Source organism: Leuresthes tenuis, unplaced genomic scaffold (assembly GCF_036924035.1).
Source record: "Leuresthes tenuis unplaced genomic scaffold, fLeuTen1.0.hap1 SCAF_2, whole genome shotgun sequence".
In the NCBI taxonomy this organism is placed as follows: domain Eukaryota; kingdom Metazoa; phylum Chordata; class Actinopteri; order Atheriniformes; family Atherinopsidae; genus Leuresthes; species Leuresthes tenuis.
Window position 1 is genome coordinate 23,171,478 of NW_027325356.1, and position 27,039 is coordinate 23,198,516.

At 44.0% G+C, this 27,039-nt stretch overlaps 1 protein-coding gene across 2 annotated transcripts in view; it reads right to left on the bottom strand.

Annotated features, from left to right (window-relative positions):
• Nucleotides 1-153: 153 nt before the first annotated feature.
• Nucleotides 154-27,039, bottom strand: part of ankrd11 (ankyrin repeat domain 11) — a 96,514-nt gene continuing 69,628 nt past the window's right edge. The window contains exons 4-14 of one of the 2 annotated variants that reach the window (XM_072380726.1): nucleotides 24,092-24,224; nucleotides 15,380-15,553; nucleotides 14,123-14,323; nucleotides 13,886-14,028; nucleotides 13,141-13,288; nucleotides 8,577-13,041; nucleotides 5,804-8,468; nucleotides 5,493-5,591; nucleotides 4,944-5,087; nucleotides 4,750-4,842; nucleotides 154-4,661 (exon numbers count right to left, since the gene is read on the bottom strand). In XM_072380726.1, the coding sequence (XP_072236827.1) occupies nucleotides 4,476-4,661; nucleotides 4,750-4,842; nucleotides 4,944-5,087; nucleotides 5,493-5,591; nucleotides 5,804-8,468; nucleotides 8,577-13,041; nucleotides 13,141-13,288; nucleotides 13,886-14,028; nucleotides 14,123-14,323; nucleotides 15,380-15,553; nucleotides 24,092-24,224 (8,451 nt within the window). In that variant the 3' untranslated portion in view covers nucleotides 154-4,475. Of the gene's footprint in view, nucleotides 4,662-4,749; nucleotides 4,843-4,943; nucleotides 5,088-5,492; nucleotides 5,592-5,803; nucleotides 8,472-8,576; nucleotides 13,042-13,140; nucleotides 13,289-13,885; nucleotides 14,029-14,122; nucleotides 14,324-15,379; nucleotides 15,554-24,091; nucleotides 24,225-27,039 lie in introns of both variants that reach the window. The other variant, XM_072380725.1, reaches the window with a different exon arrangement.

The window sequence follows — 27,039 nt, forward strand, 5'->3', positions numbered from 1 at the left end:
TCTCTAACGGATCCGCAGAGAGAAATAAATCGGATTATTATTATTAGTTTTTAAGGTGTATCTTCAAAATCTTACAGGCTAAACTCTGACTCCACGAAGCGGCTGATCGTGGAAAAAGCTGAGGCGGAAAACAAGAGGCCAGAGAGCAGCTGGTAATATTTCAAAGTTTTATTAACGAACATAATCTCTGAGGAACAACAGCAGTTCTCGCGCTCTCTGTACATGCAACGGTAGAAAATAACAATTTAGAATTTTTACTTTTTCAGTTTTAGTCCCCCACCCCCACATCCTACACTCATTTTCAGTTTCTCTCATTTCCATTTTTATTCATTGATTTTTTTTTTTTTTTGCCTTTGCTTTTTTTTTCTTTTTCTCGCAGGAAATCAACAACAGCTAGAGGTGAAAGTACTGAAAGTTCTGTTACAGCACTGACGATAGCATCAACAACCCCCACCCCCCACCCACCCCCTTTAGCTGCTCCAACAATATGTACACAAATAAACTACATTGTACAAATAAAAAAAAAAATGTTACATTGTTACATCATAATCAACCTGCAGCGAGCGCACACAGCTCGTCGCCGTTAGAACCCCACATTCTACGCAATTTTTCAGACTAGTACAAAGAGGAGGGTGCAAAACGTCCTGGGAGGTCTTATGTACAGAGCTATGTACAGTATGTCTCTTTCACGCATTACACGGAGGGAAATTTACACAGCGGAGACCAAGTTCAACTCAAAACATACCACAGGTGTCAGGAAAAAAAAACAAAACAAAGATAATAAATAGGTTATTTCTCATCATTCAAAGAGTAGTTCTCCATTGCTTTTTTATTAGTCATTTTTCCATTCTTAGAAAAAAAATAAGGAACAAAGAAACAGCTACAGCCTGGGTTTTTTTTAATTAAAAAAAAACAAACAAAAGAAAACTAGAAAAAAAAGAGAAAGGCTTCAAACCGTGATTCTATACAAATAAAGAAAAAATAGCAAGTATGTGTATTTATATCCAGTAAGAAGAAAGAAAGAAAGAAAGAAAGAAAGAAAAACAACCAAAACGATTCTTAAAATAAACATTGTGAGTGAATGTGAGGAGAGTAGAGGTAATATGTTGCTGACTGAGGTGGTGTCAGGCTCGCATCTGCACCACCGCGGCCAAGTGCTCTACTGTGCATCTGACCACCGCCTTCAGTTCGCCTTTTAGCTAGTTGGATCGACGTGTATGGACGCGTTTTAGTCTATTGCTTCTGTGCAGCAGCCCGTCGGGGGGTGGGGAGAGTTCGCCTGTCAGTCATGTCGCCACTTCAAGCCTTTGCAGTTCAAAGAAATGACCGATCACAGAAGCACGGGTGAAGCTTCACACGCTACAAAACAGGGTGACACGTGAAACGGAAATGACGTCTTGTAAACAACGGCGGAGGGGGTGAGGTTGTCAGGGGTCAGGGCATAGTTAGCCGGATACATTCTGCTCGATAAGAAACGTGATTGACATGCTGGGAATTTAAAAAAAAAAAAAAGAAAAAAAAAAAAGCCAGAGATGAGCACAACGTTCAAAACTACGAACACGGAGCTAAAAAGAAAACACACACACGCACACACACACCAGAACTCTGTGAACTTCTTCCCAAAAACTGTAAGAAAGCAACCAAATTAAAACAAACGAACAAAAAAAAACCCAACTAATTTCTGGCTATTTGTATTTAAATATGTTTGTATGTAAGCAGGATGTATGTATCCCTCCAAGATAAGCAGGACTATACATCTAGCCACCTTGTCTGCACAGTGTATTAGCAACAACCATTGCACTAGACTAGACATACCGTACAGAGCTATGCTGAATGTGACGGGGGTGGAAATAACTTCATGGTTTCAGATAATATTGCCATCAGGATACAGGAGCAGCTCTCACACACAGACAAGGCGAGCCCATGTGCTGGGTCGGGAAAGCTTTTTTTTTTTTTTTTTTTTTAAAAACAAAAAAAAAAACAAAGAACATAAAACACTTAAATAGAGATCCGATAAAAGTCCTTCACAAATCAATATTTCCATGGGTTTTTTTTCTTTTTGAACTATTAAAAAAAAACTTTACGCTGTTTCGTTCACCCCTCCACAGTTTGTGTTAATGTTTTTTTTTTTTTTTTTTTTTTGGTTCATTCAAGATTTAAGTCTCATCACCGTCCGCTCGGCCCTGACACAACACGTTTAAGACAAATGCCACCACGCAACCGGATAATAAGGAGGGAAGGAAAATAACAATTAAAAATCCCTGACAGCACGAGCCGAGCCCCTTTTATAGATTAAACACGGATTAAAAATTAGGATTACGACGGGACCGGAGCGAGATATTCACCGATCCAGGTGACGTACTGGAACCCCACGAGGCACATTGACCGTCCTCTGGGCTGTAATAAAATTCAAATACATTAAAAAAAAAAACTCACACTCATTTGAGGGGAAAGGCCTCAGGACTCGAGCCAAACGAGGTCGAGTTTTCTGACGCGCTGGTGCCTCCCAGTGGGGAAATTTGGAACTGCACCAAGAGAACGGGCTGCGCTTCAAACCTCTTCGCTCAGGGGCGCAGACAGAATGACGTGTCGGGAGTCCTCTGTTCAGCGTAAAGCCGGGACGAGCCGTGAAAGACCCGTGCTTTGACGTTTCGTTATAGTTGGAAATCACCTACAATTTTTTTTTTTTTTGTAAATCATAGACGAGCAAGAAAAGAAATCTGAAAACATTCGACACTTGCGACGGTTTGGCGTGTTAACGCCCCCTCCCGACGTTCAGCCCACCCATATATGTCTCATGTGACTTTGCCCAACGATGAGTACGATTTTTTTTCTCCTTTTTTTTGTTTGTTTTTTTTTTCCATTGAAAAAGGCATTTTCTTGGTTCAAAATTTTTTTTCGGATATAATTGTGTAGTAAAGCAATGAATAATATTCCTCTGTTTATACTTTAAATAAATCCTCAACAACTATTCTGCTACATCTGAGGGGCTGTGTGTCGGTTTAATCCAGAAGAGTTTTTCCCGTTTGTGTTGTGGCGACTCACGTCAGGGTGAGCTGACTGTATCTAGAGATGGGATCTTACGATTGTGCACTGGAGTCTTTCAAATACTGACAGAATCGTGCACACGTTTTGGCCCATTGGATATGAAAGGGGAGGGGAAAGTGCTGCCCAAAAGTGAACTGTACATAAAAAGATAATTTTTTATTTCTTTTCGGGTTTTTTTTTTCTTCTTCTTTACACTTAACTGAGTGATATTACAGTACATAGGTTATTTACAACTGTGCAGTAATGTGTGGCAAAATAAATTATCTAGAAGGCAGCAAGAATACATTGGTTAACGAATATAAAAACTGTACATAATTTACGGAATACAACTTTTTTTTTTCTGTTTTCTTTTGTTTTTTTTTCCATTAAACTAATATTGGCTCTGTAGTGTTTCAAGTCACTTCCTCAGAAACAATGAAATGCCCAAGTAAAGAAATAGACAAAAACAATATTTCTCTCCTCCTGCCAAACCACTCGTTTTTTCTCAATAGTCTCTTTGAATATCAACATTCGTTAGGTTTGTTTGTTTGTTCTGGTTGTCCTGTGGTGTTTTTTGCAGTCCATGGCGCTCCGATGTGTTTGTGGCGGAGCGAGCAGAGTCGCTGAGGAACACTCCGGTCTGTCCTCAGAGAGCTGTGCTCGTCCTCCTCTGTGAAGCCAGGCCGAGAGGCTGCAGGGTCAGTCTCTTCCTCTCAGACGCTGGGCATCCTCTCCGCTGTGTTCCCACCTGCTGCAGGCTTTGTCTCACTACTGCCCTGTGCAGTAAGAACAGAGAGGGTGTCCCTCTGGGTAAATGGTGTTGCAGCCCCCCAAAAAAAACATCAGTGCCGGCTTCAGGCTTCCTGAAGCCATTGAAGACCCACACGATGCACCGTGGCTCCTTTCATTACCGCCGGGTCTTCGCTGGACTCAGTCCAGATCTCCTGGCCGACCGAGAGCCGCCCTGCTTCTAAAGGGCTCCCTCCGGACAGGCACCACGCTGCTGTTGGGAGAGCTCTTCTCTGATACATCCTCCCAGTGGCGGTGGGTTTTGAGGCAAGGGGCCGAAAACAAACGCAGAAAATAAATCTCTGTCCCCCGTCTCACCATAACTGAGCACTGAGGAGTCGTGTCCCGACGCCAGAGCCTCAAAGCAAAAACTGTTTCTGCTTCTCACACTCTGATCAAACAAAAGCGTAAAAACTTCGAGGATGAAAGTGCAAGTTGTGTATTTTCTTTTCCTCCAGTAAAAACATGTTTTCCTTCTTCACGGAAGGGAATCAAGAGCAAGTTTTTCATCTTTACTCCTTTTCAAGAGAATATAATTTTTTTCCTGTAGAAAGTCCCCTTTCCAACTTGCTAGCCCTTTCCATTCGTTCTGTTCAACGAAGTCTCTTTGAAGAAGTGACTCAGACGGAGTTTAATCTCGATCTGCGAGCACTGGTGTGTCATGCAGGCAGCAGGACAAAGTCGTCGTTGACGTCGACCATGGGCACGTAGAAGGACGGCACTTCGTTGACGCAGAGGGACTTGTGCCCTGCCGGGTCCAGCTCCTGCACCTTCAACTGCCACTCCATCCTCTGCACTGCATTGAGGGCGGCTGCTTCGTGCTGCTGCCGCATCAACAAGCATGTCTGAAGGAAGAAAAGCAGACCATAAATCCTCTTGGAACACTTTGTCTTCGCGCAGAAAAAGGAATCATTACGAAGTGACAAAATTTACCTTCATGCGGTCGTATTTATCGTCCACGTCCTGTATCCAGGAAATGAACTGGCGTGCGTTGAAGCGATCTCTCACAGATTTGTTCTCATCACCCTGAGAAGAAAGGACAAACTGTTCAGTACAGACTACGTAAAGGATCAGGTTATAAGTGGCTGCAGACTACAGGCTCCAGTATACATTGCTATATTCCCTACCTGGCTCTCAGATGGCATGTTGTACACCTCAGAGTCCAACAGCATGGTGCAGGCACTGAATGGCACAGCCTGATTGGCTATTGTTCTTGCTGCTCTGCAATGGACCCTTAAGACCTCCTGCTCGCATGAAACAATGAGTTTCTCCTGTGAACAGTAAGCACAGCAGAGAGAAAACAAACCATTAGTCAGGAGGCCGAGCATCGGGATGACTGGCTGGTTTTTGAGGCGAGTAGATGAGGCTCTTCATCAACAAAGCTGCCATGCGTGTGCCACAGAAAGGATTGTTATTAAATTAGAAACAGAGATGAAACAGATTCGGGTCTGCAATTCACTCTGGCTCGACCTAAGAGTGGAGACTATGCAGATTTCACTTGCATTTGTGTTTTTTTTTTTAAAAAAAGGGCTTTGATCTGTCATCAAAGAGAGGCTCATAGCGTTCACTGAGCATGTGCGTGGCTGAGTGCGTGAGCAACGACTGAATTCAGGATCCTGGAGAATAAATGAGGCGTTTTAAAACATGCAAATGGCCACAGTGTATATATCTCTTACCCGCTCTATGCTGTGCTGCAGCCTGAGCTTCCCTCTTACAGCCTCCTGTTGTCGGAAGAGCTCTTTCAAAGGTTCTGACAGCGATGGAGGCGGGGCAATCTGACGAGCAAAAAACCACAACATACCATTATATAGCTACTTAGGCATTTCGACTGTGAGATATGGTTATTAGCTTTAAAAATAAACACTTTCCATATACACGTCTTCTGCTTTTCTGCTGTCAAACTTCACTTTGACTCCTAACAGTTTGAAACCTGCTCACGAACTTTAGCTGGTTCTAAAAGAGAACTTGTAAAGGCAGCATAACTCACCACAGGGATGTGAAGCTTGCTGAGGGGCTTGCCATCCAGCAGGTAAGAACCAGTGTAGGTAACATACTCAGCGTAGCACTGAGGGGCCTGAGGGGTGATGTAGCACAGAATCTTCCTCTTCTCCTCAATCTTCTTCCTGATCTGCAGGTACTCAAAGTAAGGGTTGGAGCGGTCGCTGTGGTAGGGCTCAATGTCATCCAGCTTGATGGCATTGACTACAACGGCTAAAGTCTGTTGAATCATTTCTCTGGTCTGCTGCATGGCTGTGTTTACTATCTGCACCTGGACTTGCTGCCCGGCAGAACGCGGAAATTTCCTCTTCCGGGGGTGCTGCGTCTGAGAGTCCTCTTCGTCCACCGGGAGGGGGCGACCTTTAGGCGTTTTGCTGGGAACAACAGCTGCAGGTGTCACAGAAGAAGTTACAGACGCTGTTGGGGATGAATTGGATGCAGCGGAGGAAACGCTCAGCCCGGAATCTTTATCTTTCTTCGAGGCTGAGAAGGAAGAGACTGAGGTGGGTGTTGGGGTTCTTGTAGGGATTGGATTAATGCTCACCACCGGGCTGGTCGTCACAGGCGTGGCAGCGGCAGATGAGGTTATGATGCTGGAGGTAGGAGGGACAGCAGAGGGATTGTTCTTGGCGCGATTGCGGGTTATTCTTTGAGGGATGTCCTCCACCTTCTTGTGGACATCTACAGTGGTGGGCACAGTGGCCGGCGGAACCGGCATTAGCTTGGATGTGGGCTCCTGAGTGTCTGGTGGTTCCACTGTGCTGGAGAGGGTGACTGGCACAGTGAGCTGAGGATGAGGACTGCATGACGCAGATTCTGCTACAGTCTCCGGCATCTCTCCCTGCCTCACCTCTGGCTTCACAGCAGACACTGAATCCAGGGGTAACTGCAACGACTCAGTGAGAGAATGGATCTGGATGTGATGTTGCTGGCAAGCATCTGGTTTTACAGGTGAATACAGCATATTGGGATCGGACTCATGGGGTCCTCCGTACGCTAGTTGTCTTTCTAAAATGCTGTGCTGTTGTTGGTTAAGAGAGAGAGAGCTGTTGGGGGGCACACTCTGAGGCTCAGGCTCCAACTCTTGCTGGAAGGTCTTATGTGGCGACGGTACAGCTGATTCCCCTAAACTGAGGTCATTAGCAGGGCATGGAGTCTTAGACAGGCTCGGTAGGTCTACCTCCATTATGTCCGGGTCATCGCTGTCTGTGATGGTGTGTCTAATGTGGGACGGCACAATCTTGTTGTGGTCAGCTAGCTCAGAGTCTCGAGGCTCGGCTTCCTCCGACTTGTCAGGCAGCGGTAGGTCAGGCAAAGAGAACGGTCCAAGGTCGTCCAGTTCGTCCGTATCAGCCGGGAACGGATCTGCCCAAGGCACCACAGGCTCAGGGCCCACAGCTGGGACTATGTGACTATCAGGGGTATCACTGAAGCTGTGTGTGCTTGGTCTGCTGTCTGGTTCAGCACAGGAGGACTCTGCATCCATCTGGTGCCCATCCTCTATGATAGGCTTGCTGCAGTCCTGGAAGAAAGACTCCAGCCTGTTGGAGGACGGTGAGGTGTTTAAATAATTGGGTTCCCCATCCATAACTGTGTCGGGCCTCTCTGGAGAGGGGATGTCAGCCACAGCCTCCTTCTGCTCATCAAAGTCAACCGCAGCCTCTTTTGGCCACCTATTCCAGGTAGCATATGGGGAGGTGACGGAGGGATCTACAGGCAGGGGTTGCATGTCGTTGTCAGAATGGGAGTAAGGGCTGGTTATTTTAGACACGGCAGCCTCAATCTCCCCGCCGGGGGACTTAAGGTCCACATCGGGATTCCACACCATGTTGTGATTGAAACAGTTCTCTTCATGGTTCGGTGCAGAATGTGATGGGGACAGCTGATGGACCTCTGGCTCCTGCCGGTCTGGGGACTCTGCAGGCCAGCTCTTCCTCAGAGGGTCCTCAACTTGAGGGGAGAAAGGACACAGATCTCTTGCTTGTTCTGGCTCTTCCACATCACAGTGGTCTCCATCAGTTCTCTCATCTATATCGCCTTCTTCCTCATCGTCCTCCTCCTCTTCTTCTTCCTCCTCCTCCTCCTCTTCCTGCTCCTGTTCTTCTGTGACAGAAGGGAGATCTGAGAGGACCAGATTTGGCTCACTGTGGTGAGGCTCAGAGATGTCATCGATATCCAGGGGTGGCAAAGCAGCAGGAGCTGGCGTTGGTGGTGCTGCGATGTCAAAGCACGGTTCCTGGGGATCTGGTCTGTGAACTGGTGTCGAAGGTTTTGGCAAGAAACTGTTGAACACACTCTCAGGAAGGTGTTCGTTCCCCTCGGCCACATCGAGAGATGTTGCTGCCACATCTGGCGCTGGATGTGCCGGCTCCCGGCGGGGAGACAACATTCTCATTGGGGAGAAATAGGGTGGTGACAAGCACTCCAACCCATCCACTGTCGCCGATTTGTCTTCCAGGGGTTGAGAGGAAGAGGACGGGTCAAATTCAGCCGAATCACTCTGCTGTCGAAGAAACTTGTCAGCCTCAGCTTTGAACTCGTCCTCCAGAGGTCTGCGGACGTCAGATGATGCCGAACGGCTGACGAGCGGCAGCTGGAGGTTCTTTGCAGGTGTAGGACAGGTGCCTTCCTGGAAACTCTGGGAGTTGGAGTACCTGCTGGGAGTTACAGAGAGACAAAACATTAGAAAAGCAGATTACAAGATGCTCAAAACGACCACAACAGTAACCCTTGCAGTATGCTTGCAAGTCTGAATACCTTACCTTTCAAAGAAGGATGGGGAGCAGGCATTCATGGACATAGTCATGGCTGAGGAGTTTTGGCAGTCCAGTCCATCCAGCATAATGTCGTGGTAATCCTCTGGACTGCAGGATGGCGTGCGTGGAGTCTGCATAACTTCCTCAAAGCTGGGGCAGGAGATCACGGATGTTGGTGTGGGGACACCAGTTGGCCTGTTTTGATCTGGCCTGGGAGAAGCGGGGAGATTCTCCTTCATTTGGTGGCCAGCCAGCCAGTCCTTTGAATTCTGACTGTCAGTAGGCTGGAACTTCCTCCCTGGAGACATCATTTGAGCTGGGAGACCCACATCCTTCAGTTTCTTCTCTTTTAGACCAGCCTCCATGCTGTTGGATTTCTTTGATGACAGCTCACTGCGGTTTTTCCGTACTTCCTCTGTGGACTTGGCTTTGTCTTTGAGCTTAAGGTCCCCTGACTTGGGTCTCAGTTTCTCCATCTGCTTCATTTTTTCTTTTTGTTTCTTGAGACGTGCTCCGATCTCCTGATCTCTCAGACTCAACATCTGACCAAAACTTGTCATTTGATTTTCATCATCCACCAGCAGTTTTTCACGTGGCCGGTTGTCTTTCCGCACCGTGTCTTTGGCCTGCGTGAGCTTTTCATTTTCGTCCTTGGCCTTGGATTTACTGTGATCTACTCTGTTGTCTTTGTCCAGCGTGTCGCGATTTCTGTCTTTTTTCAAATCAAATTTAGGGCTTTGTTCTTTTGAGCGGTCTTTCAGAACAGTGACCTGGGGACTATCTTTCAAGCCCGACTTCACATCCTCTTTGGAGTGTTTAAATGCCCCAAAGCCATCCATGTATTTATTCTTCTCCTCCTTCAATTTTTCCTTGTGTTTCTCCTTCTTCTTTTTGTCCTTCATCCGGTCACTGATGATGCCAGTTGCTTTCTCTTTGTCCTTTTTGGACATCTCTTTTTCAAATTCCAATGTTTTGTCGAAGTCGTCCTCGCCGTCTCCCTTACCCCCGAATGGGAACGTGTAAGGGTCTGCCTCTAGAGGCATGGGCTCCTTCTCGAACGGCAGGCTCTCTCTACGGCTGTAGGACTCTCTGATCTCCCCAGTTTTGTCCCGTTTGTCTCCTTTGTCCTTTTTTACTTTTTCTTTCTCCTTGTCATGGCTCTTTTTGGATGAGGAGGATGAGGAATGTCGATGCCTCTCTTTTTCTCTGAACTTATCCTGTGGAGTAGATATGGACAGCGAGTCTCTCCTGCCCTCAGAGATATCAGTCAGGCTGATGGGCTCATAGTAGCTAGTGAGGACTGGCTCGTGACCTCTATCAGTGAAACTATCTGAGGATATTTCACTGTTCTTATCGTTGGAGTCATCCTTGTAGTCATTCATAGCTTCCTCTTCTAGCTTTTCTAAGAGGGACTTCTCATTCTCACCACTGCCTTTTGAGGGCTTCCTTTCCTTCGAGTGGTCCTGCTTGTCTTTATATTTGCTCTTGGTCTTCTCTTCACTCGTGTCCCTTTTGTCCATCAGCTTCTGCTTGTTTTTCTTTTCTTGATTGGAGTCCAGCGACATCCTATCTTTCCTTTCCTTATGTTTTACATCGACTGAATCCTTTTTGTCTTTGTTGTGTTTCTCCAGGGAGCCTTTCCTCTCTTTACCCGTGTCAAATATGGCCTTATCTTTCTTCTTCTCCTTGTGTTCCTTTGCCTTTTCTGTGTTATGTTTCGCCTCTGCAGAGGGTTTTCTCATTTTTTCCGAGGGGAAATGATCCAGCTCATCCCGATCAGGTGTCGACTCTTTTCTGATGGAGTCTGACCCAAGAACAACCCCTCTGTTGTAGCCATCCCCTTCATCATCACTTTCGTCAGTGAATATATCGTCTATCTCGTAAAAAGGTTTCTCCCGGATTTTCTCTGTCTTTCTCTCCTCTTTCTTAACTTCCAAGAAATCCCTCTCTCTATCCGCATGTTTGTCTAGAGAGGCCTTGTCTTTCTTGTCCTTTGTCTGTTCTGAAGACATCTTTCGATCTTTGTCTTTGCCGTGAGAGTCTTTGTGTTTGTCTTTGGCTCCCTCCTTCTTGTCTTTGGTGCCCCGGTCTGCATCTTTTCCCTTGACAGTTTTTTCAGTGGAGCTTCGCTCACTCTTGTCTTTCTCCTGATCAGCTCCCCTGTCTTTTGTCTTCTCTTTGTGCTTGTCAGCTTTTGTCTTTTCTCGCTTCTCCACTCCCTCACTCTTCTTCTCTTTCTCCTTTCCAGAGTGGTTTCGCTCTCTGATATCACAAGATTTACCAACACCATCAACGTCTTTGAAGAAGGTATCACTGCCATATTCATCTCCTACAGATTCCTGCTTGATTTTTAGGTCTTTTCTGTCCTTGATAAACGGCTCATACGGGTCTTTACGATCTCTGCTGTTGTCCAGGGAATCCTTGTCTTTTTTGTCTTTGACTATGTCTGCCGACTCTTTCCGCTTCTTTTCTTTGTCAACAGAGTGGCTGGAGTTTAGCTTTTGTTTTTCCGACCAGTCTTTTTTCTTTTCATTTGTCTTTTCTGAGGAGTCTTTGTCCTTCTTCTTAGAAGTAGCTTCTTTCTCAGATCTTTTATCGCTGTGATCCGATTTCTTGTCCTTGACTTTGTTTTCTTTCCTCCTCGTCTCCTCCTTAACAGTCTCAACTATGAGCTTAACGGTGTTGTTGGATTTATATTCCTTGACTTCTTTGACCTCTTTGACGGGAGCGTCCCAGCTGTCATCTCCATAGAGGGAAGAGTCAGAGGACATCTCAGAGCCCCAGTTGTCATGATGGTCATCTGATGCACTGAGCTTAGTGTCCTCCAGGCTGAGGAACCGGTTGTTAATGTCGTAGCCATCGTTCTCCGACTCCTCCTTCAGAGTTTTGTCTTTTTTACATTTCTCCTTCTCCTCCTTGATGTTTTTCTCCTTGTCCACCTTAAGATGTTTTTCCTCTTTCTGCTCACTTTTCCTGTCAGCCTTTGAGGAGGACTTCTCCTTGGACTTTTTCTTCTTCTCCTCTTTGTGAGCCTTCTGTTTCTCCTCCTTGGGTTTCTCCTTCTCCTTGAAATTTCTCTCCTTGTCAGATTTCACAGGCTTCTCCCTCTCCTCCTTATTCGTCTTGTCCTTGGTGAAGTCCTTTGTTTTCTTGTTTTTCTCCTCTTTCGCTGTTCTTTGCGAGTCTTTTCCAGAAGACCAGTCCTTATCCTCAGACTTGGTTTTCATAAGCCTGTCCTCCTTTTTTGAATGGTCCTTCTCGTGTTTGGATAATTTGACTTTGCTCTCAGGCGTCGATTCAGACTCAACGATTAAGGACTTCTGCCTTGAATCATCGAAGTCAAAAGAGAAGCTCTTGACAAATTTCTCATTCATATCTTGATTCAGCACTAAACTAGGAGCCTTGTCCTTCTCCTTATTTTTATGCTTGTGCTTCGCTTTATGCTTTTTCAGGACTTTACCATCTACGTCAGTTTTGGAGGCGGCGCTCTCTGCAATGGAGTTTTTATAAAGGTCAGAGTTTTTCTTGTCTACAGTGTTACTGTGCACGTTGTTGTTTTTCTTTTTGTTCTCCTGCGCTTTCCTCTTCACTTGTTTTATTGACTCCACACTGGAGTCAGCAGAGGAGTAGTCGGACTCGCTGGAAAGCCGTGTTCTGACTGAATCGGAGAGAGAACTGACATCTGACCACGTAGGAGAGGACACTGTCTTCCAGCCATCTGTCCTCCACTGTTTCGGATGCTGTTCCGCCAACGACGGCGCTTGTTTCTGAGAGTTCAAGTTTCCGTGGGAAGACGAGGAGGATGCGTTAAAGCCAGGGGATTCTTTAAGGTTCATCGTAGAGGAGTCCTTTATACTATTTGAGCCTTTGTCGTCCTCGCTCTCCATATCGCCACAATCAGAGTCAGATGTGCAGAATTTGTCATTGACTTTACCAAATCTGACTTCTTTACTGACGTTATTTTTACTCTCCTTCTTTCGTTTCTTTTTGACTTTATTCTTGTCTTTTTGTTGTTTCGAGCTCAGGCTGCCAGAGTCTCTAGTCTTGGTATTTGTTTGCTGGGCTTGTTGCCGTGGCGTGGGCGCTGGTGTGAAACACGTCCTATCATCCTCGTCTGAACTGTTACTGTCAGAGATGATCCTCCTGACAGTTTTCTTTGGTGTGAGCGAGTTGCTTTTGGAATATGTTTTAACCTCCATCTTGGGTATAGAGATGAAGCTGTTGGTCTTAATTATGGAGTCCTTTCTGAAGTCTTTTTTCAAGAGATGTTTATCGTCTACAGGAGGGACGCGCTCCTCCTCATCATCCTCATCGAATTCGTATTCATCTTTGACGGGCGTGACGGCAGATTTAGGAGGGTCTGCAGTTTTCCCTTTTAACTTCAGGCCCTTCTCAAACTCAGAGTCCGTGTTATTGCCATCGACAGAGCTGGACGGCGCAAACGAGGGCGCATCTTCCTCCTCTGAAGATTCTGCGGAACATAAACACAAGCGAAAGCAACACACAATTTAAAAGCCAAATACACTTTCACACAGCAGTCACATGAACAGGGAGATTTAGCATAACAAACCTGATGAACTTTCTTCACTCGAGGTGTACGTGCCTTTCCCAAGCAACAGATTCAACATTGTTTGGGAGTTGGCAACCTTCAGTGGTGTTTCACCCCTCCTGTTGCTTTGACGTGGGTCCCCTCCATATCGTAAAAGTAGCTTAACAACCTGAAACGAAAGAAAACTTTAAGGCACTGTCCATATTAACAGGGATGTTTTACAAAACAAACTTTTTCTCCAGCCTTTGCAGCTCTCAGCTACATGAAAGTGGTGTTTTAAGACAGAAAAGCTGAGATTTCTTAAATGCTTTATTTTCACTGTATCCATGTGTGCACAGCAAGGAGTGGTTATGGGAGACTGATGACATCTATTTTAGCCTATTTTATGCATGCCCGCTATTTCTTTGTGCATTCATTCGAAACCTTAACAACAATGGCGGCTATATGCCAGTTTCCCTAAATCCGATCAGCTTTGCTTTGGCTCAGTGTACATTAACAACTACATTTGGCAGCGCTGTCCCACTTTACAGCAACCCTCAGACATCTGTTGGCCCGATATCGTCTGATGTTCAAAGTCCACCGCGAACAATGATTTTGGACCAGAGCCATTAATGTAAACACAGGTGGCACCAACTGGCCCGGCTGGATTACTTCAGCGTTTGTAGGAATTTTTGCCTCCTCGAAATGTTCTTTGACTCGTCAGTGCCTCGTTAGCGGTGTTGAGAGCATCTAAACACGAGCTGGCTATGCTTGGTTTTTCTTTTACCTTGAAATGTCCATTGTTGGAAGCATCGTGTAGAGGGGTGTCATCATCCAGACCCTTGGTGTTGACCTCTGCTCCCGCTGCCAGCAGCTGCTTGGCCACATCATAATACCCCCTGTTGCATGCCTCGTGCAGTGCAGTCCAGCCTAGGCACAAGAAAGCTTGCTGTGTTAGAAGTGTCTACTGTGTATGAATGGATGCATCCAGCTACAGCACAGCATAAACAACAGGCCTTCTCACCTGCAAAGTCTTTTACATTCACATCAGCTCCCTCACTGATGAGCTCCTTGATGCGGCGTACCTCTCCGCGGATTGCTGCTCTGTGCAGTCGGGTCTCTCCTCTCTCATTCCGTTTATTCACTTTGTCTTTGGTTTTAGATGCAGAGTTTGGCGTTCCCTTCTGACCCAGACTGGACTGTGACTGATGCTTTGGTGTTGTGTCTGTAAGTAGAAAGATGGATGTTTCACTTTAACACAACAATCTCATGCTCCGATTAGGTCTTTTGTTAACTTCTGCTGCTGCTAGAAAGGAACGTGCGTCTCAGCCGCTTACAGCCAGAAGGGGGCAATCACACACCAACAACCAGCAGCAGAGACTGGACCTTCTTTACTTGAGCCTATTTTATCACATCTGCAAGATTAAACTTGAGCCTTTATCACATTTACATTATTGAGTTTGTACAGCTATTGTTCCAAATGATATTTGAAACACACTCACTTAATCTATGTCCATGCCTCCAGGCATACAAGAAAAGAATTAACATATAAATAAAAGTGTCTGCACAGGGCCTCGCTAATTTTATTCCATCTAAAATGTCAGACCCAAGAAAAAAAAAAAAAAGAGACATTACAAGGTTGCAGCCATAGTGGCAATCTAGACATCTAATAAATTTCCAGAAAATTACTTTGTCTACCAAATCTCAGAGTGAACATAAGAAATTTCAATGAATAATCATCTCAAAGCAAAAAAAAAAGGATATTTGATAACAAGTAAACAAGAACAGTCCTCGAAGGCATCTTGCATTCAGCCGTCTGCTGTCTTTTGGCTCAAATGCTGAGACTGCACCATCGGTTCCACAATAATGCAATACCGATGGGAAAATTACTTTCATTTCCGTACATGCCACATTTGAGAAAAACACATTCTTAGCTGTCACTGCTCGACAGAAAAAGAAAACAGATGACAGCATATGTTTAAATCGTTGTTGTAATGAGAATTAATGTTGATTAGCTGGTACCAAAGGCCCAGAAATGATTCTTTCCACAAGCAGGCTGTGGCTGAGATGTGGCAAAAACCAGCAGGCGACATGCTCAAGATCCTCAAAACAAACCAAAACAAACAACCCTATGAGTCATCTCCCATCTGCCTCACTTTTAGCCCACCTATACAGCTCTCCCACACACACAGTCTACATAATAGGCTCTCTCCACTCCCATCCCCTTTCCCTTGTCCGCCACCAGTCCCCAGAAGACGTGGTCTAAATGATAAGCACGCACCTGGACTGTTGATGGACTCTTCAGCTGTCATTTGCATGAGCAAGGCCACCTGCTGCCGCTCAGAGAGGGGGTACCCGGCCCGGATCCCTGGCATCCCCATTCCAAACGGCAAGCCCGCTTTCCGGGTGTTAGTGGGCTCCTTCTTAATGCGCTTCCTCTCTGGACCTGGTTTCTCTGTAACATGAGTGTGAGCAGAGGTTAATTTCACTGGGTTGCAATAGCGACACATATTCACTACTCCACTACCTGCTCAATCACACAAGTTTAATTCAGTTCAACCCTGTGGGAGGAGTGAATAATAGTTAGCGACATTAGTGCCGCTACAACAATAAAATGTATGTGTGAATTTATCATCTCGTTACAATTATAAAAGAAAAACCCAAAACATTCTTCTTTTTGTTCCATTATTCCATACAATCTCCATAGAAACTAAATTAAACGCTGATCACCTGAACACCTTCACCCGTAACCTCCTACACTCATCGATCTCTCAGTATTATTTCTTGATCAGTCCGTCAGCCAAGACAAACCGTCTCCCATCTGCCGGATGGAAACCGTCCGCAACAGAAAGGTCCGAATGAGCACCGGGTCGCTCCTCAGCTCGGGTTTTAAAAACCGCATGAAACCGAACAAAGAGAGATACGTTTGCATTCACAGCTATTTCTGTGACATTTAATCATCAAATAAAACTTCACAGTTGTAGCAAGAGTAGTTGTTAAGTGTATCTGAAGGAAGCCACGAGGAACCTTAGTGGAAAAGCGTCAGAATGACAGAATGTTGACTTTTTTATTTGTCTTTATTTATCTTATCAATATGTTTTCAACTGATAAATAAAGTAACATATTAGAATTTATTTTGGTCTTATACTGCCTTAGATAACCAGTTTACTTTGTAAAGTGGTGCCAAATTGTGTTTGTCCTCCCACCTCTGCCTGGCCCCTGGTTTACCTCCACATCTGCAGACTCAAAACGTCTCCTAGTTGTAGCCAACTTAGCAACTATGACTCTCTATTAAAAAAAGTGCATAAGCTTTCGTGTGATTATAGACAAACAATAGCTTCTTTCTCTCTGAGAATTGCCAGAACAGCACATGTAGACTAACATTCTCTTTGAGAGATCATTTTACGTGCGAGTACAGCGGAAGTTAAAGCACAGTCTCTGTAAACAGCACGCTTACGTTAACTTTAATATTTCAATCAATTAAAACGTGTTGGTCCAACTGAAACATTCAAAGTTGGCCCTGAAAATGCTGCTGGAAGTCAAAGTTTCTCCTGCATGGGACTGAAACTGTCTAAGATGCTCTGTGCTTGATCCACAGTTCCCGTCACAGGCTTTGATCTGAAGCAACAGAAAAAGCTGGCACACAGATGAAGAAGAAGAGGCTGTTTGTAACTGAGAACAACGGGGGACAGCCTGCATCGCATTTTTAAAATAACCACACAGCGTGTATGAAATGTACAGAGCTGTAAAAATGTCCAAATTCACAGGTCAGGGTGCTATTTTGTCTAATTGTTTGTTAGCTCTTTGACCTACAGGAAGTAGCCCGACAGTAACAAGCTGAAAGGGGGAATATAACCAGGAATCATAGTACTTCAGTTAATAAATCCAATCCACGACGCGCTTATATACTGGGACAAAGTGGGTAGTCGACAAGCTATAACTTAACTGTGCCTGTAAAGGCACATAATGGTTATGTCAGACGATACTGCGCTTATAGAATCAGTTAGAACTGCAGTCAGTGTAAAGTCTTCACAGGCTGCAGCTCAGTCACTTTTTCAGAATCTGATGTCTGATAACAGAAAGAGACAAACATGGCCGAGACAGTGGCTTTATTCAGCTGTATCAAAACATAGAATGCAGGACCTCTGAGAGCAGCAGAGAAGCAAACAGATGTATGGGCTGATAATGGCTCAGAGAAGGCAGAATGCAAGTACTTACTCTATAATGCTATGATTCAGAATGTTTCCACCAAAACACATATTTTGCCCTTTTTCCAGAATGTTCTCTTTCCATGCCCAAGACAAGACAAATCTCTCAAACAAACGGCACACTTGCTCACAAACACTGAGCGCAGCTTAGCGCACAACAGAGTTGTAGGTAGCAGTGGGTGACTTTTCTGTCATTACCCAGCTGCCCCTGAGGAAAGGAGGGGCTGGCAGGCACTGTTTATGTCGGTCTTCAAGCCAATCAGCCAGAACCGTGAAGAGAGGAAAGAGGGTATGACTTGGCAGAACTGTAGTTATTACAAAATAGCTGGTGTGTATTTCAATTCAACATGGCCTTGCCAAGGTCACCACTGCCTGCCAGGATTACTGTAGACACGGTGCTACTGGACAAAAGCAGCTGCTCCGCGAAGACACACCCAGCAATTATTTTCAGCAGCAAAATACCATCTGATGACCCGTACAGAGGGGAAAGCTACACATGACAGTAGGACTTCATCACCGAGGGGGAACAACTCCCACAGCCAACAGCAAATTCCTAATATAAAGAGAGACATACAAAAAGCGTATTCAAACGTGTGTGTGTGGCGCAGAGGCACCGTTAAGGCAGCGCATGTGTCTGAGCTTGATTTCTGTGGGGGGCTTCTCTCATTCGAACACCGGCTCCAATGCTCAAGGCCACAAACGCACAAGTAAATAAGGCAGAAGGAAGCACTGGACCTCATGCTTCCGGTGTCTACCAGGGGCTTTTCAGGAAAATATTTTTCCACTCACGAGCACAGAGCTGATGAACTTTCACTAACATCTGTGAACACTTTCAGCTAATGTGCCCCCCCCCCTCCCCTCCCCTCTTTGATACACTCTCACGTTCTCCGGAGCATTCGACATTTACAGACATTCCTTCTGTTAAGACAGCGGGAACCGCAGAAGCAGTCCAAACATGTTTTTTTTTCAGCAGCAGACAGGAGAAAGTGCTAAGCTAGCTTTTCCATGCTATGTTTACAAGACTGGGAAGCAGGAAGGCAGTCATTACCCTGGTGCAGCCATATAGAGGAATGCTGCTCAACAACCTACAAGTCAAAGCCTCTAACACAAGATTCATCATCAGTAGCAGAAAACTGGCCTGCTTATCTCTGCTGAGATCAAACTCCAGGCAGTACACATCTAAGTGGATATTTTGAACAATTTAACTATTATTACCATGTAGAACGATCAGAGCAGGTATAATTAGTGTGTCATATTCGCTGCTGCTGCTGTGTGTGATTTTTATTTGGCAGGATACTGTAGGGTGGATGAGACATATGACGAGGAGGATGCGATTTTACTTTCATTAGGTTTGTTTGGCTAACCAACGTGAGAATTTAAGAAAAGAAATGGATAAAAAGGAGAAAGAAAGCCTGTGAAAGTGTTAAAGTAAGCCAACAACTACCAACAACCATGTGACCAAAACGGCACGTCACATGTGAATTAAAGCATTACACAGCACAGTCTGCACGCTTTAGCTGTGCGTCTCTGTCGGATGTCTATTTAGGGAGCACTGCTTTTATAAGTTTCAGTATCATGATATTATTCAGTTTCAAGACGGGGTTGAAACCTTACTCTCCCTTCCTACTTGAAAGTTGATTAACAGGACAAGAGAAAATGAGAATAGATAAGGAAAGCAAGCTAGCTAGGGGCTGCCACCCCGTGAATACAACGCCTACCTGAGCCAGAGGGAAGGGAGCACATCAAACATAAATGTCAGGTGATACGGGAGGCAGACGTTCAGATGGCAGGCGGACAACACAACAGTGCAAGCTCATGCCAAAACAAAGCGAGCGTCTGCTTCAGTTTGCCAACAGACACTATGACAGGAATAACTACTCTAACCAGCCCGACCAGGTACGTTTGACCCTATCATGTAAGACTGAAACATTTTCTGTTTGGGGAGTCATAAAAGTTGCATAAACAGGAAGTTAAGGGAGAAGAGGCAGGAAGTGGCCAACAGGATGTTTTCTCAATGCTTCATTCTGAGCAAGAGAGACTAAAACAGTACAGTGCTTGGTGACATGTAAGGTATTCTTTCTTCTATGTCCAGCTGGCACATTTGCTGCATTTTGTTTTTAATCAGTTGCACTTTATCTTTTCTGTATTACTTTTATTCAGAGTCTGAGAAACAGTGAGACAATCTCTGTTTTGTAACCTCTCAGGGGAGACGAGTGGACGGAAGATCTGTCCAAACCCATGTCTTTCTTTTGCAGCCCACAACCACAACAGTACTGCAAAAGTGCCTGAATGGCAAAAGACATGGCAGCGGTGACTAATCATTTTAAAGAAAGGGACAAAGAATTCTTTCCTTCCAGATAAGTTTAAAAAAACAAGACCATGCTAACAACAAAACAATCAAAATTGCGATGAGTTATAGCTTTTGTTACATTCAAAATGGCCATTTTCACACACAGTACCAATTCTGTAGAAGATTGCTGTTAAGATAATTAATTCTGAGTCAGTATAGTTAATCCAATGATAAACAGTCTAAATGTACTCTGTTGGATATGGTTGTGCTTGTAAAATAACTTTAGTTGGTGATCTCAAGGCAACAGCAAATATTTACTTGTTTAAAAGGCACATTTGGGCAGTCATTCACAGCATAATGAGCACAGAGAGGACGTGCAACAGAAAGATTCCACCACATGCAGAGTGACAGGAGTTTGGCTATTTACCTAACAAATTCAGACTAAAGTGCAGTCTTCCACAAACCTAACAGCGTGTAACCCTAAAGAATGACTCTAAGTAAAGGTTGAAAGCGGAGAATCACAGACAGGCTGCACTGAACCAAACTCCACCACAAAGCAGATCTTGGCCCATTTCATCTTCTATGTTTTCCACATCGGGGAAAAGTTAAACAGCACCAACAACAGCACCAACACAACCAAGGGCGGCTCACAGCTCAGATTATTCCAAATATTCCTGGAGCCGTTTTCGCACATGAACACTGAACATTTTCTGGAGAAAATCCTGAACAGTTGCACAACGAGAGGCTTTCTGGAAATAGGAGGTAAAAATAAAGCTGTAAAAATTGCTGTGATGAAATCACAACACTTTGATACAAGCAAATGAAACTCCTTTTGTGTTGATATCAGGGCTGCATGTATCTGAATGCAGCCACAATAGCAAGAAATGGAAAGCAACATACACACAAATGATGCTACCCACACACATGCAGCAAATGATCTGGAATATTTGCTGCTACGTCGTGTCGCCCCCTGGCGTTCTTTAGATTTACTGAGGAGCAGGGTGGACAATCTCCAGAAGAAGTCCAGATTAAATTATACAGATATTTATCACATGAAGCTGCTCTTGAAAATCTCGAGAGCATTTCAGGACTCCACTATTCGGCTAAAAACAGCTTTAGACTGCCCCCAAGTGGCGGGAAATCACTGTAACGTGTAAACCTGCGCTTTTTGAAGCATGAACAAAGTGAGAAACGTGAGTCATGTTCAGGCTCTAAAAGAGGAAAAGATAGAAGCAGATATGCACTTGTTTTTCTTGTTTTGCTCACTGAGAATGCAGTTTCTGTTTCATTTCAGAATTATACTTCTTATTGTGTGCGTCGCCCAAATCTGACAAGACTGACCTACTATCTATCCTTGAAGTCTGAATTCTACCACTGTGAACAGTGGTAACGAAAAGAAAGAAGAAAGAGAAAAGTGGAGGGAAGATGACCTCAGGGAGGAGGAATGCTGCTGTCAGGCACGAACGGCTTGGAGATTATGGGGAAAGATGCAAATTTAAGATTGGGAGATTTATTAACACAATATCAAATAACTTGGACTGAGCCGACAAAGTTTCTTGGAGCAAAAAAAAATTGTTTTTTGAAAAGGGAACGCCAATTTATTTTAACTTATTTTCCAGCCCTTCACTAGGTCACCTTGAGTCTCTTTTCATATAAAAATGGAAAGAATTTGCATGCTGATTATAGGCTGAGATGACAGCAATGTATATCAAACAATGCATCTGTTGCTATAGCAATGCACAAAGAAACATGTTTCCACATGCAAATCATATCATAAATATTAGGATATGCATCTTTGTTTACATGCATGCTGCTGTAGCCTTTTTTTTTTTAACCTTTTAACCTTTTTTTTAAGCCTTAGCATAACTGAGGAACCATAGAGTCATATCAGTATGTACTTTCAAATAAAATGCTGGCAACTTAGAATAAGAGCAGAGACAATAGTGTCAATGTCTAGAACTGCAAGCTTAGAGACGACCACAACTTTCAATTCTCTTTCCATCTGTGTACCTTACAAACGTGATGGCAAGGTGCAAAAGAGGTGCAACAGTGCTGCCTTCAATGTGCAGTGTATAAAGAGGGTCGGTCAAGTGGTTCAGGTATTTTACTAATTTAATTCAACTACAGAAAAAGGTCAAATTACACCATATTTTATGTATTTGTTTATGTTGAAACCAATTCTATCTCCAGCCTACCTCCAGTTCTGTCACTACTCGAACTAATGGAGTTTCTGAGTCCTGAGGTTTCTCAATGCCTTACATTTTTCAGCTCGACCAACACTTTTCTGATGTGTCTGCCGTGCCCCCATAATTGGCAGTCAGTCTCGCGTCACATTAGTCTGCAGTATACACAGTACTGACACACAAAGTACCTGCTGAAAATAGAGTGCTTGATGTGCACACAAACAATATTGGGAACACAATACCTGGGCACACACGGCAATTTATCAATGAGGGTGCTGCACTCGGGGCTACGAGAGTGGGCACAGTTCACTGCCACCCCCAATGAAACACACAATTACTGACTTCCATCTCACAGGGAAGCTGTAAAACTAAACTATAAAAACTGATCATCTTGTGCACAAAAAAAAGAAAGAAGATGGATCGATTTTACCGGTCAATGAGACAGATAAGAATATTACTCTCTGTCCCACCGTGTGGCTAAGGTTTGGAATTCAGACAAAAATAAATAAAACAAGCCAAATAATCTCAGAAAGTTGTTCTAAGAAAACTGTGGTTCAACACGACAGGAAGGATACAGCCAACCCATCCCTTTTGTGTTGTAGTTATAGCTCTTCTGGGAGGCTGCGATGGTTATTGGACTGGCTTTGAACACGTTGGAGCTCTCAGCACATCAAAGATAAACACGCTGTTACGACTGGCAATAGGAAAGGCTTCAGTAAGCTTTTTTATTTCTTTTTTAACTTTGGTGCAGTGCTGTTTTAAAAAAAAAAAAAAACATTCAACAGCTTCAATTCTGTAAAAGTTGAACAAAACATAAAAGCAGCCAGAAGTGATCGGACACTAAGAAGAAATGCTATGCTGCCATCAGATTGATGTAAAATGCATGTTTGAGGGGATGCACAGTTAATCCCACTGTGCTTAAACCAAAGAGGAACACAGCACCTATAGCAGGATAGGGCAGAGTAGAGGTTGTTGGCTGTGATGGGCCTGAAGCGTAAGAAAGGGTCAGAAAGGCCACGAAGCCAGACGATAAAAATTTGTTAAAAATATCTTCATTTACTTAAGAATGGTAAACAGACAATAAGTCCATACACATGACACGCGGGAAATTCACTTATCTGATCATGATTAAACTATTAAGCTAAAATCTACTGACACGGAGCTGCTCGATGATACGACACCTCCTGACAAAGGAGGAGAATTTCAAAGATCTCAGGTGACAGCACGTTGATACCCAAGTGTGTTATTCAATGAGTTAACAAGAAACCAATAAGCTAACAGTTCAGGAAAGAATTTGCTGCGCAGACATGAGGTTAACCTGGGTCTAAAAGCCAGCATAGCCCCAAAAACATCAAGCTATTAGCATACTAATAGCCTGACCAGCTATTGTTCCTGATAGAAGAGCTCACACGCCCCTTACTTATGGGGGTAGGGTTGACCGCTTTCTTGGGGAAGCTAGCTGGTAAATAACATGAATTCAGCTCATGAAAGTAGAACAATTATATACGAGTTTATAGCAATTGCAAAGAAACCAAACTGTAAATAATTTTACAACATGAATAGATGCACGAAAAGACGTGTACAAACAAGAGGGACCCAAGAGCTCAGTTCAAAGGAGAACCAAGGATACACTTCTCAATCAAACATTCCACTTATTCAGAATTATTTTGAGGTACACAGTACTTACACACAACCCAACATGTTTACAAAGCACATGTCCAATTTTACTAAACATAACCCCAAGCCATAACAATCATATGCTGCAATATAATTTGTTTTGCCTTCCCTGCCTGGATTGGAAAGCTTTTTTCAGTATAATAGCTGAGCAGGAAGCAATGTAGCAACTCAGCCAGCGCTGCTGATGAAATCTGTTAGCAAAACCTCTGATTGTGACCACTGTCAACAAACTAAATCCTGAGCTCTTTAGGCCCAAAATCAAACCAGCACAAAATGAGCAGTCCCTCTCTCCCTAATTAAAGAAAACACTAAGCGAAAGTCTTACCAAACCGAGCTCTCAGCAGGTCTGTATGTGTTACAGTTTCCCAGTTAAAAGGTTCATCATTTGTGTGGTCAAGTCTCCTTTTAGACTACAAAGGTAGATGCAAACTCCTTGGTTTAGCCAGACACACAGCCAACATGAAGGAAAAACTAGGAGCACTTTCACTTCACAAAGCCCAACCCCCCTTTTACAGGGCACAACTACTTCTCCTCAGGATGTGATGCAATAACCACCCAGTCCTCTTTGATTTCCACTTCAAAGTCAACACAGAGGTGGAGATCAGATGCTCAGATACATTCCAATATCTCCTTACCTGAGTCTGAATCTTTCTGGTCTCCATTTGCTCCAGCAGTGAAGGGCAGCTTCCTTTTAGAGGCCTTTTCTTTCATCTCTTTGACGCCATCGCTCCGATCCAATTTAGGAGTCTTATTTGACAACACTTTATCCTGTGAACGAGACAAATGAGAGAGTATGAAGACCACAAAATGCATCACTGTTTAGAATTCAACAATGTAATGAATCAACAGCAATGCTCGTTAAATGCCTGACTACAGACGTGCATGAGCTATTCGTGGAGCTCGTATGTGCTCATTTCAAACGGGAACACACATGTCTCCTTGTGCATTTACAGCCATTCGCTGCCCCGACTCTTTCAGCTATTATGGACTTTTCAGAGGAACTTTTCCACAAGGTTCTTCCTAGATCCTGACTCCCTTGCCACAGTAAAAGAGCTTGGCTCAGTGACAGGAGGCCAAGCTGACGCCTGCTCAGCTCTGCGGTCTACAGCTGCTGGAAACAATCACAAGAGCAAGCATATCTGCTATCAACAGATGTACATAGTTATGTGTTTGTCCAGCTCGCTTCTTTGTTGTAATAGGATCCGATAGTGAAAGTAACTTAGTCAGCCTGACTTGGAGCTTCACAACAGTTGGAAGATGACTAGATATGCATATAATCGTTTGTTGTAGGGTTGTAATTGATACTAATTATGTTCCTGTAATCAATCATTGTCCTTTTATGTTTTTAAACCAAAGACCAAAGAAACCCTAAAACAATCCAACACACATTTGTACTGAAAGAGAAAAGCTGTAGCTAAAAATGATTCATTATTAAGGCAGATTGATTCAAACTTCATTAAGAATAAAAACAAGAGCAGCTGAGCAGGGTGAAGGCAGAGGTGATTGTTAAGGTTCTTACGCTCTTTCTTTGCCTTTCTTCCAATTGAGGTTTAGCACCGTATGTTACCAGGAAGTCAGTACCCTGACAAACCCCGATAAGACGGGCTGTCTTAATGGCATTTCACGAGTTTGTTATAAGACTTCTCTGGCACCCAGGGACCATTCCTTATTTCACTTCCATCAAAAACGCCTTTTACTCAGCAACACTGATGCCTAATGGCTGCTGATCCCGGCTCAGGCCAGTGACGCTGACCAATCACAACCTCTAAGCTTTCTTTTTCATAAAACCCCCCCCCCAAAAAAACCATGGAAATGTGGAGAAGCTATTAGCACTCTGGCTTAGAGTTTAACTGGAACCTTAAAAGGTCTTAATTAAAGAAAACAGAGTAGCTTTTGTATGTTTCTATGCACTGCAGGAAGTGGACTCCTCTGATGTACTCTTTGCTGCTAAGTTTGTGTTTATATGAGAATGTGTCATCATGAGAAGGTGCATGACCTTTGTAATGACATTATGTGTCATGTGAGCTTCCGGTCCATCTCATGCTAAATAAATGCATCTTTCAGGAAGGCGTTTTGTCGTCATCGGAATATTTCAGGAAATCACTGCGTTTCGGACAATTCATTTGACGTAGTCTGTGCTAAACCCTTCAGGAAATAAACATTATAGGATTAAGCGCTTGGCTTAAAGGGGAATTTCCACTTGTGATGCATTTAGTCCATTATGGGTTTGTGCTCAATGTCTGAGGGAAATGGTCAAGCAAAATATACGAATGTCTGTGGATTTCCTTGTGTATGGCCAAGATATTTTTAGTGAATATTACTAAGTATAAAGACTCTGAGGTGACAACAGAGATGCAAGAGCAGGTCAGATGTAATGCACACATAATCAGTGTATTTGCCTCAATTTCTCTGTCATACCTTCTGCCATTTTCTCATCCATCTCTATCCTCAGGGTAGGTTTTCTGTCAACTCTCTGAACTCCTCCCCCTGCCCTGCCCTGCCCCAGTCATAAGACTATGATGTCATGGTACAGTAGAGACAAACAGTGTGAGCTACAGGGAGATGATCTCTCTCTCTCTCTCTGTCTGTCTGCACTCAGCCTCGTAAAGGCTTTTTACAACAGGAACACACAATTAAAGCAAAAGCATGATGCCGACATATGAGCTCCTCTCAGCTCATCTAAGAGGGAAAACTAGCATGCTAGGCCTTCGTTTCTTAAAGAGGAAAAAACATTAAGTCCAGAGCTAAACTGCACTGTGAGAAAATGGTTAAATCATCAAAGTGCATCTCTAAAGTTACACCGAGTTGTTTTAGCTGAAGGAAATGCTAAGAAAGCTTCCGTAACTTAGATCTGCCTTTACATTACACCCTGTCTGGTTGTCTCCTAGCAATGACTGCTCTTTCGATCTCGCTCCTTTTTTTTTTTTTTTACCTATCCCTGTGCGCCTTATTCCCTCCCTCCCTCCCTCCCTCCCTCCCTCTATGCCAGAGTCTGATGCAATCCTTTGCAGAGGACTGTAAATCCATGCCTGCATAAGCTGTGCCTCTCCTCTCTTTGGCAGTCTGTGCTGCTGCTGGTGGGTTAACAGTTGGTACAATATGACATCATCAAGCTGCGCCCAAGATTTTGTTCCACTGTAAACTACAGTATATAGCTGTCCCTGGGTTACATTAGGGGGATAATGGCTTCATAGCTCTCATCTAGGAGTGAATTAGTCTTTGATGACTAATTAGCGGTTATACCTTTCAAAAAGTACTTTTGAAATATGAGAACACATTCTCCTGCCTGAATGTCAAGGACACACACTGTTGAAAACATTTCATTATGCAATAGAAATTGCGTAACCGGGTACTGAAGTGGTTGCGGTAGGGTTGTACAATATGAAAAAACCTTCAATTAATTTACTGAAATTTGATTTCAAGAGTTCAGTCACAACTTATTACAAACTCGGTCTAATCCTGAATAGTCAGCTTTCACTTCCAGTAAAGCCAATCAGAGCGAGTTCAGTCAAATCTGAGTATGCTAATTCTGTGGCCAGCATTCACACAGCTTTCTAACACCAACCGAATTCAACCCTGACCT